The following is a 16,480-nucleotide window of genomic DNA, read 5'->3' as shown; positions in this document are numbered from 1 at the left end:
TGTGGTGAGGTTGTAGTAATTGCACAGCCAGTGAAGTCAAGATTTTTAGCATTTCTTCTGGCTGCCTCGAGTAAACCCTCTTCACAAAGTGTACAAAAAAGGGTTCTCATCAATTTCACAGGTTTGACAGTTTTATTCCCAGTGTTTCTTCCTTCTTTAAACTAGCTGGCAGGACTAATACTTGCAGGCTTTTAACTGTAACCGTGGAAATAGCAGTGTGAGTCAACTCCTTGAGAGCGGACTGCAGGGCAAGTCACTGGGTGGTCCTTTCGCCACATCCTACTACAGAGGAACTACTCTAGTTCCTCTTTGGAGCAAATAATCAGGGCGGTAGTGGCGCTCATAGCGGCCTCTGGGCTGTAAACAAATGAACCACCCCTGTCTCGAAAGAGAGGCGTCTGATTTTTTTGGGATCCAATACACCTACACAGGTCTCAGGCATCGCTAAATGACTGTAATTTGGAGCAGCAGAAACACAGGGATGAGTGCAGCAAGGAAGACCTGGTGATTTGGTCTCATAAAGATGTATGCATTGTCTTGTTAAAGGCCTTTCACTGTGACTCACTCCTTAAGACAAACACTAGGCTGTAGCTAAGTGGAAAATAAGAAACCTCAACAACCGAAGCTCTGCATGCATTGCTGTGTACATATATTTTGAGGCGGATAGCTGTTTTCCCAAGAGACAAGATCCACATTTAACTTTTATGGCTTTTAAAAGGCACATTCCCTCTCATTTCCCCACAATGTCCCACACAGCCTTTGGCAAGATGTGATAACTAAAAGTTGCCCAAAATATTTTCCTTACGGTGCATCCAAACTGGTTACTCTCCATGTCTGCTTTGACAACCAAAGTTTATTTGGGAACGTCGCTTTTAGTCTGGTTCATGCTGAGGGACACAAGCATTCCCTCAATTATGATGTTCAATCATGCTGAAATTAGTTCGAGGGGGTCACACTTGATTGTGGAGCAGAACCAACAACATTGGAGCGACCTTTCTTATAAATGAAGCAAGGATTCATGACACTGTCATTCCCAACTTTCTTTTTTTTCTGTGCTCATGTACTTGACCTTACCCTTGTAGTTTTGTAAGATAAGAATTGGAATATTTCATGAAGTAAGGAGAGACGCTCCGATTCCCTGGAGGAGTTTAGCAAGGTCAAGGAGGGAGGAACAGGGAAGGCGATGAGCTCATGAAGAATGAAAAAGTTGAAAGAACGGATCTGATTGAAAATAACCCGAAACTGCTCTGATCTGAACTTTGATGCTCAACAGGGATTGTTTATTTCCCTGCTTTAAGCTTCCTAGTGTGCAGTTTGTGCTTGTGTGTGTGTGTGTGTGTGTGTGTGTGTGTGTGTGTGTGTGTGAGGGGTGCGGCTTGTGAGTTATGACTCTGTGTTGTGGAATGAAGGGAGCGGTGCCAGGCCTTTCTTTGCAGAACTGTGAAGTTTGGTATAGAGGCTGGAGAGGGGGCCGAGGGTGGCTGCCATGTGGCAGGCTCAGTGGGTCGTGCCCACAGAGAATCTCAAACACAACACACACAGGCACACAAATGCACCCGAGTTTTAAAACCTGTTTATCGTTGATAATCCATCACTGTCACTCCAGCTACTTTTGTGGTGTATCCACGAAAGCTTTAAAACATCCCCACCAGATAGGAACAACGTGGGCCTTGACGAGTCTCTTCTTTTTTTGTCTGTTTCAGGGAAGAATTCCAGAAAGCGGTGGGATGTCAAACCGTGACTCGTTGGGCTTCGGGGATCTGATTCCCCACGATGTGGTTGAGATCTTTGCCCAAGAGAAGCACAGTAATAAAGGGAGGAAAAAGCGCAGTCACTCCCTGGGCCGGGCCTTGGGCTGGCTGAAGGGCAAGAAGAGGAAGGATCTCAGTGCTCAAGGACAGAACCCAGGTCTTGGTCCTGCACTGGACTTGGCTTTGGACAGACACATGGCTACGCATCTCAGCGGAAACAAGGGAGGACACAAGTCAGGAAAACCATCCCAGACACAAGCAAACAGCCATGGTAAGAGTCCACAAAACCCGTATGTACTCTTTGTTTGTCCTATTACTGTTGTCTGTACATTATCTGTCTGTACTTTACAACTATGGGACATTTTGGGAAGCTGTTCGACCTTGTTGTATGGATTTGGAAAGAAATGATTGCCAGGAAATGATAGAAAAAGACATGGTCTGTTCCAGGGTTAAACAGCATTAACACAAACACATGAACTGTACAGGAAATGTTTTAAATGACATTTAAACATTCTCAAAGTTCATACAAGTGAAAAAATGTAAAGTTAACCACTGTTAATATTTAGACATAAAATCAATAAGGTGAGTTATGTCACAGATGTACTTCACTCAACTTACTTGATGACATTTTTAACTGTCAAACTAGTGCAAAAAGAAACACTATCAAATGTACAAAAAACCCTTGATAACAAGTTTTCTTTCAATGTGTGTCATGAAACGTCTTTTATACAAGTCGCTCCAAATTGCACTTTTTGAAATAAAAAACTATAAGAACACCACCGCCAACTAGCGTACATATGTTACCGACAGTGGTTTAAAAGAACAGATTGTACCAAAAAGTCAATATTTTTCACAATTACAAATTAAACTGCATATAAATTGTTGTACATTTTTGTTCGGCCGGCATAAAATAATTGGCATTCAGGGTTTCCTCTAGAATTCTTTGAAGCTGAGGTGGTGGGCTGCATGGGAGGTGGACTGCCTCCGTTGTGTCCCGCCGCTGCTGCGCTGCTGTGGCAGCACATTTTTTTTGTATATTTAAATTTACTGTCGGTAATAATTAGGGTCATTAGGGTAACATTAAGGTCACTTTCACATGCTTGAACAAGAAGTACATTAATGAACTTTAAATACATTTCTCTCAAGCCTTTTCTTCCTCTCCTTATCTGTCAAGTGCCAACAGGTCAGACGGGCAATTCCAGTACATGTATTTCAAAATAAAGCGTACTTAAATTTTTAAATGATATTTAATATTGATATTCGAGATGATATTTGATCTGATATGTTATTTCAAACTAGTTATGGTCAATACCTGTGTAAATAATGCTACTTTTAAAATGACCATGTCCCAATCATAATTACACATAATTCCTCAATAGTTGTGTACATAACCTGTCAGTCAAAATAGGTACGTAGCATTCATTATACAGTATGTGCACTTCATGTATTATGTCCAGTCAGCATTTGCCATCAAACATTATCGATATACAAGAAATGAAAAAGATTATTACGCAAAAGGCAATGCAGCCGAAGCCAAGGCAACACATTAAAAAGGTTTCAGCAATGGGCACATTTTCCAATTCATCATGAAATTCACAAGCGAAATGCAGAAAACACACGTTTCTGTAGTTGGAGTTCAGGACGCAAAGTGCGGCCACCGAACAATGTACTTCTTTTCTACATAGCTAGCCGCTACAAGTGAACGGTTAACTTTAGTTATAGATATATAGATATAGGCATCTTACCGCTGAGTTAATTTATCCATAATCAGAATAATAACGATGAAAGTCAAAGCTGTGGACATCTGTTCCCCGCTTACTTTGCCACGGTGGCGCAAGAGCGAATCAGGAGGGGGCCTTAAGATGACTGAAGTCATCTACAAAGTGACGTTTATGATGTGGGTGATACATGTGATCGACCCACACTAACTTTGTGATTGCCGTAATGGCCGCCACTGACATGGCATGTACTGTACTGTACTTCCATTCCGGAAGCAGGGTCAGAGAGGCGGTTAACAATTTGCAGTCATGATGTTGTTTCCATAGACTATACATTCAGTGATGGCTAACGTTAGTAGATAAACGTTGCCAAATTGCTATCATTGGCTGACAACAAACATAATGGTGCGTGTGCTTGTGTTACATCGGCGTACTAAAAGCAGGATATACACTGCTTAACAGTATGCTTAACAGTATGTCTGAATGCTGGCGCTCTCTATACAGCTGGAGGAACCCGCTGCATACAGTCTCTTGAACATTCCTTCTGTGGCTGCTGCTTTTTTGGAATACATGTATCAGCATCAAAGATATGTATTGGGAAAAAAAAGGGATGGAGATTTGATTTGAAATGAAATTGAGCTGGTCATCTGAAATGATGTCAATTATGTTTTTTTAAGAAATGTTGTACTTTGTTCCAGTAATGTACAGTGGAACCTTGGTTAGCGTCAGTATTTTGTTCCAGAAGGGCCAACTCTAAAAGAAATCGACACTAACCGAATCAATTCTTCCCATAAAAATAATCATGTCAATCCAATTAATCTGTTTCAGAAAGCCAAAAATGTTAACACAAATCATGTTTTATAGTTCTACAATTATAGTTTTACATGCAGAAAACAACTGGAAATGCATATAAATACACATAAATGATGAATGAAAGGGATAAATGAACATTTAAGTTTACTTTTACCTTTTTGAAGATGTTATTCTTGATGTGACTGTTCCCAAAGACACGATGTGGCAGCGAGACACCACACCGACACCCACCTTCCTGTTTTGTTAGGAATTATTTCTTCTTTCAAAGGTCTTTTTATTATGGTTTCACAAAACTTTTTACAAAAACCTACAACACCCCATGAACGCCTTCCTCCCCTTTCCACTCAAAAATGTTCATCTCGTCCTCCTCATTGGTCATCGTTCCCTAGTGAATGTCCATCCAGATGTACTAGGCAACGAGAGCTACTTCCATAAAAAGTGAGATTACCCGCAGCTCACATTTCAAGGAATCAAGTCATAATGAACGAGAGAGTCAAGCGTACGAGTCGTCAAGTGGAAGTAGCACCTGGAATGCCAGCAGGCCCACCCAAAATAATGTCATCAAGCCTGTACATTTTCTTTAGTTATACCTGTAGTTGCATGCTTGGTTTGTTAAGCAATAACAAAAAGGGCCTTCATGTATCATAAAATCATTAAGGGATCTGGAGAAATTTTAATTCTAGAAACATTGGAAAAGGCATCAAAAATGCCCCTCCAGAATCCTTCCAAGCTAGGGCATAACCAGAACATATGGATCAACGTCGCAACTGCCAGCCTACACTTGTCACATTTTGGGTCAATTTGCGGGGAGATCTTGGCTACTTTTACTTTGGAAACGAGCACGTGATGCACCAACTTGAATTGGATCAAAGTGTGTCGAGCCCACAGTGATGATGAGTGCACCCCCTCCAAAATTGTGGTCCACACTACATCATTAAGTGATATTTGAAGATCTTGCTCCCATAAAGTTTTGATTTTAGAGAGGTAGGGGGAGTCTACTTTGGATATCCAACCAAGTGTGCACGATGTCTCCTTCCCTGTTGGGTCAAGGGACATGACGTTGTCCATAATTGTCGATGTTGCCATGACTTATTTCTTGAATTCAGTAGTGTTTCAATAGTGTTTCTCACCTCACTACTGTAACCCAAAATGAAGAAAGTTCCAAGTGCCAGCATTTTGATAAAGAAGGTGAAAAACACTATTGAATTAAGAAAATAACTCAATAACTCAAATTGTGGTGCCCCGCTGCATCATCGTGTCTTTGGGAACCGTTACATCTTCAATGAAGGTAAAAGTTATTTAAATGTTCATTTATCGCCTCAGTCATCGTTTATATGCATTTAGAATTGTTTTTATGCATGTAAAACTATAACTGTAAAATTATAAAAACTATAAAAATGTCTCAACATTTTTGAGAGTCAACCGCTGATAACACAGGCGGGCGACACACTATAGCTGACTTCCGGTTTTGGTTGCGATTTTGTTAGCAATCTATGCTAACAAGAAGGTTAGTGATAAAAGTACATAAAAATACATTAGGAACACAGTTGGAATCACACAGTTTATTAATAACATGACAAAACATGCGCCATATTGTACGCTAACTGGAAAATGTATGCAAACGGAGGCAAAATTTTGTTTTAAATTTTTTAAGTTAACCACAAAGCACGTCGACATCAATTCAACATCAATTTGTAATATTTTATATTATTTTAAATAAGGAATATGTTTTTATGCACACACACACACACGTGTCTCACAGGGGAAGATGTGCTGACACAGAGCACCTGTATTTCAAGGGTAAATTGAAACTTTTACGATAACTTGCTGGAAACCAGTGGAATATCCTGCTTCTTTTCCCCAGGGCAGACATGTTTGTTCACCGGAGGGCTGTGTGAACAGACTGGCTTCTTACTCGCCCGCTGACCTTTAGGTTTGCTTTCTTTGCTGTTTGTCTCGTTCTGTGATATAATCACTGATTTACCTGGTCCTCGTGTTACGTACACCAAGTGCTGCACTCACTGAATTAGGGCCTTTTCAGACATGAAGTCACACTCACACCGCCATGTGAAGGCAGTTTAAACAAATACACACACACACACACACACACACACACACACGCAAGAACACACGCACGCACGCACACTTTGATGGTGAAAAAAAGTATTCATGCCCTCTTGCGAAAAGTGCCTTTTCCCATAGGTGTGCTCAGCAGATCTTGTCTGAGCTTGCACATGCCTGCTGCAAGCCCCAAACCAGTTTTCACTGTGCAGTCTGTGCAGCAAGTTGAGTGAACACTACGTTCTTTAGTTTCGTGCACTGCAAAACGGCAGACTTTCCTCTTGACTAAACTGAATATGCTCATTCATCAAACCACTTTGTCACAGGTACAATCAGAACTCAAACATCACACAAACAAGTACCACTTTGTCCAAATGAGGCTGCTTGTGCAAAAAGACAAAAGTACTGTTTGTTCAGGGCTGTTTTATGTGTGTTGTTCTGGCAGCACTTTTGTAGTCTTGGCTAATTCATTTCCAGGCAGAGGAGGGTCCTCCTGTTTCGCTCGCCGCCACTTGTCCAAGTGTGAAACCACAACCTGAGTAGGGTAGGTGTCAGGGGATTTCCACAAGACCCAAAATGATTTTGGATCTTGCAGATATTTTATTTCCACAACAGATGAGCGTGAATGTGTTGAAGTGTATGAATTTCTACTTTGATCAGGATGAAAACCTTTCTTAGACACTCACTGGCCACAATATTGCTTCCATTATACTATTATATAACATGTTATCATTATTATATAACGTTATTGTATCCCACCAGGATGTGCTGCCATATAGCTTTTTTTCGACATAAGAACACAGGTCAGTGTTTCCCATACATTCCTATAGTTAGATTTGGCTCTACCTGTTCGCCATCGCTCATACAGTAAATAAATACATTATCATGGGATAATGAATGTGAATAATGTCTGTGAATGTAGCTTGATGTTACAACTCTTTACAGTAGGTGCTGGTATGCATCATGAGTCCACGTAATCCTAACACACGTCATATGTCAGTTTCAGAAAGCCAAAAATGGTAACACAAAACACAGTTTTTGTAGTTTTACAGTTGTAGTAGAAAACAATTAAACATGTATTTAAATGCATGTACCTATATGATGAACGGAAGGGATAAATGAACCCTTCATTGAAGACTTGATTGTTGACAAACACACGATGTGGCAGCGATAGCAACACAGGACACCACCTACTGTATGTGTTTTGCCATGAGTTATTTTTTTTTAATTCAGTAGTTTCTCACCTCAAGTCTCTGCTTTTCTTTTCATCACGGCTTCAAAATAACCCAAAATGGAGCCAGAGAAAGTTGCACGTGCCAGCATTTTGATAAAGCAGGTGAGAAACACTACTGAATTCAGGAACTAACTCATGTGAAAACAAGAAGGTGGTGTTCGTGTTGGTCTTGCTGCCTCATTCTGTCTTTGGGCACAATCACGTCTTCAACGAAGGTAAAAGTAACCTTAAATATTCATTTATCTTTTTCACTCATCCTATATGCATTTCGAATTGTTTTATGCCTGTAATACTATAATAGTAGAACTTTAAAAACGTGTCTGTGCTAACATTTTTGAGGTGTGACAGTGTTAGTGAGCAAAGAACTACTGAGACAATCGCTGATGACATGATAGAACAGAGCTGACTTCCAGTTTGTCTTTTCATAGGCCGCTAACAAAGACTTTTTGTGATCAAAAATACATTAAGAAAACAGTTGCACTCGAGCAGTGTATTAATAATACGACAACACGCGCCATCATGTATGCAAACCGAGGCAAAAGCTTGGCATAATTTTTGATGTTAGGTAATTTCATTCCGATTTTTTTGTGCTTGTACTAACTGTCAGAGACGTATTGATTCATGACTATGTTTATTATTGTTGTTGCAATTTGCATTGGGGTAAAATTGCATTGCATTATGCTGACAATAGTTTCTAATATTTAGGTTATACTTTTTAGCGTCACAGTGTAACTAAAATTAAGGAATATGATGCAATACAGTTGTACACCACAGCAAACAACAACTAGAATAACACACACATTGTAAAATTAATAGTTATCTGATGTGTCATTCAAAACTGAACATGATTACTTTTTTAAAGCAACTAATAATTTGTATATTATATATGTTGTGTAGGTAGTCATTAAGGTGTGGTCAGTCAGTGTAAGAAGACAACAGATATGTTTTGTTGAACAACTATAATGGTACACTTTTTAGAGGTGCCTGGTGGGATACAATGCGGTCGTCGACAACCTTGCATTTAACATTGATCTTTATAAAGACAGCATTTTTGATTCCGCTGTTGCATTAGCTGCCATTACATTTAACCAGTGTGCCTAATGAAATGTCTGGTGAGTGTAGAGACCTTATTGCAAAATGTTTGCTCTACAAAACCGAGAGTTTTGTAAGAGAAGGCAAACTTTGTAGAAGATAACATAGTTCTGCAAGGACAATATCTGCTACGTGCTACATCAGAAGAGGCCATGATTCTCTCCTCTGCACATTTTTCACACATGACAACATTTAGAATTAGTGCAAGGATTGCTAGATAAAAAAACAGAAATAAACATGTGGAATACAAGTGAAAAATGCAGGGCCGCCCACACAGTGGCACTTTTTATTGTTAGAATTTTTAATTATTTTAATTGTCATCTCCTGAGGGGGCATTGTATGGACTGTACCTTTTGACTTCTTATTTGTCCCATGCATTATGATTTACATACACACACATGCAAATGAGCCTGCAGGCATACATCAAGGTGTTTAAGGGCAGTCTTAGAGTGCACTGAAAGAAAGCTGAAATCTACGCTGACATGTACGTATTTTGTTTTTGGGATGCTTTGATCAATCAATCGGCCGATTTCCGTGAAAAACACGTGATCGGCATATGCCGATACATGCCTTTCAAAGACCATCACAAAAAACGATTGGCGTGCGGCGGCAAAACCTACATGTCTGCTGTGTCACGTATAGTTGCCAACAAAATGACACATCTCATACTGAACTTGACACAGGCTACGTCAATCGAGGCCAGCGTGTTTGATCACTCCCTTACTAAACCTATTGCTGTTTGACTACTCTTGCATCTTGGTTTACACGCTTTGCCTATGTAACCCGCCCTGCTTCACACTGCCCCCTCCGGGGCTCGAAGACAGGACCTTCGCAATGGGAATCGAGAGCGCTGACCACACGGCCAAAAGCCCGGACTGTCGACCGCGTGTTCGGCGCAGCTCTCAAGGTAGAGGGAGTGAGGTTTGCTAACGTATACTTGCACAGCCTCACAGGCTGGCATCCGTCACACCTAGCTGTCACTGGCTGTACTTTGCATTGGTGGCAGCTGGCTAGCTAGCTGCAGCTAGGAAAAAGTTCCTCATAGTTCCTCTCCAGCCAGTGTCAGTGCATCTGGGTCCTTCCAACCGCGATAGCTAGCTAGCCAGAGTTACCCACCTAGCTTTCAAGTTACTTCGGAGCTTGTTTTTGTCCCATGGGGTAGCCACAAGTGGATATCACGTTCATGCATGAGGTATGTACTAACTTTAGTAAACAATATACTGTATAGAATATATAGAGTATATATAGTGTGTGTATATATATATATAGAGAGAGAGAGAGAGAAAAAATATATAGAGAGTATATATAGAAAAAAGTATGCATGAAAAACTGACAAACTATTGGTCACAAAAAAAGATGCATCGATAATCGTTTTAGCATCGCATCGCAGTACTCGTGAGGTGGCCAGAGATTCCCCACCCCTATTGTTTACTACATTGCAATAAGTTCCACTAGCAGCTCTATGGTTATCGTCCTACGTTTCCTTTTTTGTTTTCCCTGATACTCTCATATGGTGGTAAAAAAAAGTCAAACAAATGAGAATTTAATGCTTTAAATGCTCACTGATATAAAAAGTCTTGCAAGATTTGCTAAGCTAGCATTCTTGTGAAGATTTTTAGAACTATAGAAGCATTTCACTTTCGAGGTTCTGTCGTAGCACTAACTCTTAGCCTTAGTGGTTGCTGTTGACAACAAAGCACAGCAAACTCCTCATCATGCGGTTTCTGCAAGTACACAAACTGTGTAGAACATTCAGGAGTAGGACACACTAGAGTGTAGCACACTTGCCCAGTGAATTAGATCCCTCCACATGAGCCTGTGATGATGATGAGGACTGATGCCAGAAAGGGGCCTCTTGGTCACTCAATGCCTGGCACAAGGCCAGTTCATTAAAAAGCTATGCCAGCACTGTTACAGTGAGGGACGAACAAGAGGTTTTGTTTTTCCTGACCTCTCCACACTCACCACTCCTCCTCTCTGAGAAACTGGCACCCACAAAAGATCACTATGTGGCAAGTACAATCACCTGTGTACCACTTTGGTTGCAACCTTAAGTGCAGCAATTACAAGCACACACGGTCACATTAAGACCACTGTGATCTTCGATCATTAAGTCAAGTAAATTGAAGGGCTTTTCAGAAATCTCCTGGATGTCATTTTTTGGGGGGGGCGTTAAATTGAAGATTTTGTGACAGTGTGACTTATAATGACATTATCCAGTCAATCAGGGCTTTTTTTTTACAACACATATTTCAAGATAGTCCACAGTTAGTTTGTTAGTTTATTATTTATTTAACAGGGACAATGTGCAAACACATTAATCTAAAGAAGAGATGGTTTTAAACCAGATTAGTTACTTTTGCAGTCCCTGGGCAGGTAGGTTACGACAATAAAATACAGTCAATAAAATCAATAAAATCCACTCAACATCTATACAGTATACCCAACCATAAAGCTATCTCCAGCCATCCACACAACATCACAGAATGGAGGAGGAAGAAGCGCAGTTTGGTGCTGATCTAAATTTGGGTTGTCTGGTCTGGGCAAAGGTCTGCACAAGTGTCATTCTAGTGGTAAAGATGGTTCATCCTTGATGGGGAATGGCATTATTGTTTCTACTGGGGAATTAGTTTGTTTTGTGTTTACTTATTTCTTTACTAGGAAAAAAACGCTGGTGCATTGCATGATGTGGCCACAGTGGCAGATGGCCCCAAAAGATGGACACACCGTAATTAGCGGACTATTGAGTGCACTGGAATCTAAGCTGCACCCACAAAATTTAAAGAGAAAAAAAGATTTGTGCCTACAGTAGACGCCCCTACAACGTAAATAATCCGTTCCGAGAACGTTAACGTTATAGGGTTTTTACGTTATACAAAGCGTAAAATACATGTAAATAGCCTAATCTGTTCCAAGATCTTCCCAAACTCACCCCTTTGGCCCTTCAAAATATTCAAAGTCCACCAAATATGGTGGGAAAATATAAGAAAACGTTAGCATAAACATAGTAGAGTAACATTCCAATATAAAATAAGGTAATAAATAAGATTACTGTAAATGAATAAAACGGAAAAACAAAAACAATCAACTAGTTTAAGGGCGACTAAGATGAGGAAGGGAGGTTGAAGGGAGAAGCCTCTCTCTCACACAAACTCACTTACGCGTTGTATAAGTCAGCCAATGAGATGAGAGCGTAGGCGGTGCCCCGATAATCAGCCAAAGCGTCAAGAAGGAGTCAGAAGGCGTCACCAAGTGTACTCTGTTAGTCATGGAAAATGCTTCCCTCTCTCTGTCGCGCGAGCTATTCAAATCGAATTTCTGAACTTGCACCGACTTGACGCTTTACGTTATATGGAATTTCTTACGTAATACGATGCAAAAACTTTACATAAATTCTTTACGTTCAGTGGAATTTACGTAAAAGGAGGTTGACGTTATGTGAGGTACTACTGTATATGTAACCCGCCCTGTTTCGCACCGCCCGTACCGGGGCTGGAACAGAAGACCTTCGTCATGGGAGGTGAGAGCGCTGACCACACGGCCAAAAGCCCGGACTGTCGACCGCTGGTTCAGCGCAGCTCTTAAGGCAGAGGGAGTGAGGTTTACCAACATACACTTGCACAGCCTCACAAGCTGGCATCCGTTACATATATAAGCCGTACCTGTCTATAAGCCGCAGGTGTCCACATTGTAACATGGGATGTTTAGTAACAGAAGGATGTTACGCAGAAGGATTTAAAAAAAAAACATTTAATTAAATAAATGCTTTTTTGCAAACTGTGTGTGTAATACAGCTAGTTAAACAGTAGCCTACCAGAAAAGTCATTCATCGCTGTCTTCATCCTGCTTGTCAGAATTGAACAGCCATGAGAGAAAAGTAGCGGCTTGTACACGGGAAATGATGTTACCTGTACAGGTGTACGCAGGGCTTTCATTTGTAATTGGTTGTACACAACATTAGTCCAAAATACATATTTGGACCATTGACACAGCCGTCCTATAAAAACGGAGCACCGTAGCTGTACAGGTAGTCATCCAAAGTTAGCAACCTAAAGTTGACTTATGATTTGTTATTATGCGATGGAGTCCTAAGTGTGTGACTGTGAGGTTACATTGAACGGTCTAACGGTCAAGTTGTCATTCTGAAGGTTGTCTGACCCTTCATCCTTTGCAGGAATGTATTTTTTGTAAACACGGCTTGTGGAATTTGACCAGCACAGTGGCTGGCTTGGAGTGATAACCTCTGACCTTCTGGACCTTTCCGTCCTACTAACTCTGCTTTTTCTTCTTTGACAACCTGTTGTTATGTTTTAACATAAGCTGAAAAGTAGAGGTTATCTATGTTGACATGTGCCAAGTTTTGGATGCTATTGTGTGTGCTCCTTGTGTGTCATTCTACTTGATCCTGTTAAGCACGGCAGGCCTCTCACATCCTTTCTTCCCTTCATTATGGCTTTAAAGAAGATTTTGGACAAAATGAAGTTGGATGGAGATGATAGAATGGGTCATGCATGCAGTCCTCCCAAGATATGAGTAAAGGGTCACCTCCAAACGCTCATTCTGAAATTCCTCACATGCCTGACCTTTATGAAGATATTTGTTTGAGGAGGGAGGATTTAAGGAGCCCTTTGTGTGTGCATGTTTGGCTGAGATGCCAGTGTCGTACTCGTGTGGCAAGGGGGTGATGTTGTCGTTCCTATTGTAAGGGCAGGTTTTTCAGCTCCACCATCAGGTTTGTAATTTGTGTAAAAATAGCGCAGTGTGTTACGGCTGGCAAATAAGGAAATGAAACATACTGTTTTTCTTGAGGGAAGTGAAAGAAGCAGCATGGAGGCGGGTTACACAGCATATAACTTCAATGTTCTCTTCTTGTTTTGTTGAAAAACTTTGACCAATACCAGTGAAACAATACAAAGTTATTGTTTTAACCGCACATACTGTAGTTCCCTCAAATGTAAATGAAAAGTTTAGAAAATTGCTGACTAAACATTTTAAAAAGAAACAAAACTTGCACAACAGGTTACAGAGCTGCAGAGCTGATTTGAGCCTCTTCCAAAAAATAAACTTCACAGTGACCAAAAATGGCTGGTCGTCCAATGCTATGAACTTCTCGTAGTAGTTTTGCTTTTTTCACTGCTCATAATTGTGAACATCGGGCCCCTGCCTGCGTCTTTGCTCCGGCTAGCTTTAGTTTTAGCCTTAGCTTGATTGCTAGCTGTCAGTCGGGCAGAGCAAAAGGGTACAGTGGCTGACTTTCAGACCTTTGCGGCGGTAGATAAGATCGGTGGATAAAATCTATTTCATATGTGAGGATTGGCCGAAAATTAAGAAAATCGCTTATTTTAAACCTGCTACTGCCAAACAGTGCACACAATTTTTCAAACTCCAATTGTCAAACGTTGTGACGAGTATGAACATAACGGTTTGTGGCCTTTTTGTACGTAGTCGAGTGTCTGACGTGCTTTTATCATCACTTCCGATATTTCTTCCAAAGTCACACACACGATAAAAAGTCTACAAGTGTTAGAATAGTTTGACAAACAATTTTTGTTCACTTGAACATACTGTAAATGACTAATGATGCTAGGCAAAATTTGTAGAGTGGAGAGTCACGTGGGCTCCGTAGCCCAATGGAAAAAAATGCGATATGTGATTTACAAATGGTTAGAGAGTCAAACTTTCCCCAACATAACATCTTTATTAACTGCAGAGACATGTTTTTAAGATGATTTTAACAATCGTAACTGTATAATTTTAACATTGATAACCGTAACTCAAGTGTGAAATGATGTTAACTACTGTTAGTAAAATATAAAACAATAAAAGAACATTAAACTCTGAGGTTTTGTACCATTTTCGAAGCGTCTCTTTCATGAAAATGTGGGTTGAGTTGATCAACTACAGGACAATTTGACTTCAGATATTTTGAGAAAATGAGGGCTTTTGGGACCGTAGAACTTTTTGACACTGTTAAAATGGGGTAACCACAGTGGTATCGTACCTAATGGGTGGACAAAGACAAATTGCAGTCAATTGATTGGTCAGCAGAAACTTATCACCTCCACCTTGATGGAATTAAGGCTGTATGTTGTTATTGTCAGTCCTACTGTTGCTTTTCAGGCTATATTTTTTTGCGTTGTTCACAAGATGTCATGTCATTGTTGTCGTCGTGATGGTGACACAACGACAACGGTAGACAGAGAAACAGGTTTGACTCACTGTCTTCGCTTCATTTTGGAAAGTGATTACCTTATTCCTATGTTTTCACCTCATGGAGGCGTTTATCTACTCAGTCAAGGTTCAAGTCAGATTACAAACCAGATTTTCTCGCCAACACGCTGCATTTGTGTTTTGTTCAAGTCAGATTACAAACCAGATGTTTGATTCCCTGGATGGTAAATCGTGCATATGTATGTGAGTTGAGTCATTACACCCAAATGGCTGAAGGGATCATTTTCAGGTCACTTACCGTCAATAAGAAGTAAGAAAGAATTTACAAGGTACCAATTTTCTTCCATTTGATTTAGTCTGGTGTTGTCTGCCAGAAGACGCCACTAATGATGTCATAAATCATTCATTTGCAAGATACGCTGCAATGAGACTATTGTCAAGAATGGAAAATGTTTGCCAAAGCAGTGTTGCATGCACATGCAAAGACTGATAAGTGAGGGTTTTGTGAGTCACTAGCCAGTAAATATGCAGTCAAATAATGCTGCTTAGTCAAATGACTTAACAGTAGAAATATGCCGTAAAACAGCAGGGTAAAAGTACACCATAATAATGGTTTGGTACGTACCTTGTTTTTAAATTCATGGTTAGAGTCAATGATTTTTTTTTTAATGAAACAAAAAACTGCAGCTACTTGTCCAATAAATACAATTCTCAAGTGAAAAATAAAAACCGTAGGAATTGAAGGACACGATTGGTCACTTTGATACAATTTGTGGGTTAAAGACGCTAAAACGAGTCCAGTATATGTAAAAACATCGACATCATAGGTTTGTGTTATAGGTTCCAAAGTAAATGAGTGTAATATCTAATAATATATTTCACTAATAATAAACACTTTTTAATTTTATAAATATAGCAAGGGCCTGCGGGGACAAAATGGCCCCCGGGCTGCACTTTGGACACCCCAGGTTTACAGTACAACAATGCAGACAAATGCAACAGCAACAGATTGAACAGTCTGTGTGAATATTTCAGGAAACTAAAGTTTCTTATCGTCTGAAGTGCAGGATTCAAGTTCCAGCTTGTAGTGCCGTTCCCGTTCTCGACTGACCGATGCTGACACATTGCTTTCGTCTTATCCCCATGTCTTTGTCTGCTTATGTATTTCACCTGCAAGACAATGTGTTCCCAAACAGGAGACTTTCAGGACAGAAGAGGGAATATAGCCCCTGGCTTCTCCTTAACGCTATCGCTATCCATGACTCTCGCTAACCAACGGCTGGGCTGCACTGTTTTTGTTTACAGAGTAGACGCCTGATGCAAAAAACACTTCCTGTCGCTCACTTTTTATGCATACCGTGAAGGAAATCGATTATCTTCAATACTTAAGGTTTCGTTAAAAAAAAAAAATCTGGTTACAAATACATGATGATGCCCTGTTTCAGCATGCTAGTACAGATGGTTTTGGTATAACAAAGACGCTGGTTGTTTCCTCACCTGGCACACAGTGTTCTGTCAAGGTCAGGGGTGCCTGCAGTGATAAGCTCACACTCTTCTGATATTCCAGTGACTCAGTCTTATTTACATGTGTCCCAACTCACTTTGTTATAGTTTGGAGCTACTTTGTAACTTCAAATCCA

General features: G+C 40.3%; 1 protein-coding gene across 2 annotated transcripts in view; it reads left to right on the top strand.

Annotated features, from left to right (window-relative positions):
• The window catches only part of LOC129192269 (uncharacterized protein KIAA1522 homolog), a 43,775-nt gene that overhangs the window by 9,809 nt on the left and 17,486 nt on the right, over positions 1 to 16,480 (top strand). For both annotated transcript variants that reach the window (XM_054796105.1, XM_054796106.1), the window contains exon 2: positions 1,704 to 2,022. In XM_054796105.1, coding sequence (XP_054652080.1) covers positions 1,704 to 2,022 — 319 coding nt within the window. The remainder of the gene's footprint in view (positions 1 to 1,703; positions 2,023 to 16,480) is intronic.

Source organism: Dunckerocampus dactyliophorus, chromosome 13 (assembly GCF_027744805.1).
Source record: "Dunckerocampus dactyliophorus isolate RoL2022-P2 chromosome 13, RoL_Ddac_1.1, whole genome shotgun sequence".
NCBI lineage: Eukaryota > Metazoa > Chordata > Actinopteri > Syngnathiformes > Syngnathidae > Dunckerocampus > Dunckerocampus dactyliophorus.
The sequence above is the reverse complement of the archived record's forward strand: the minus strand, read 5'-3'. Positions and strand labels throughout refer to the sequence as shown.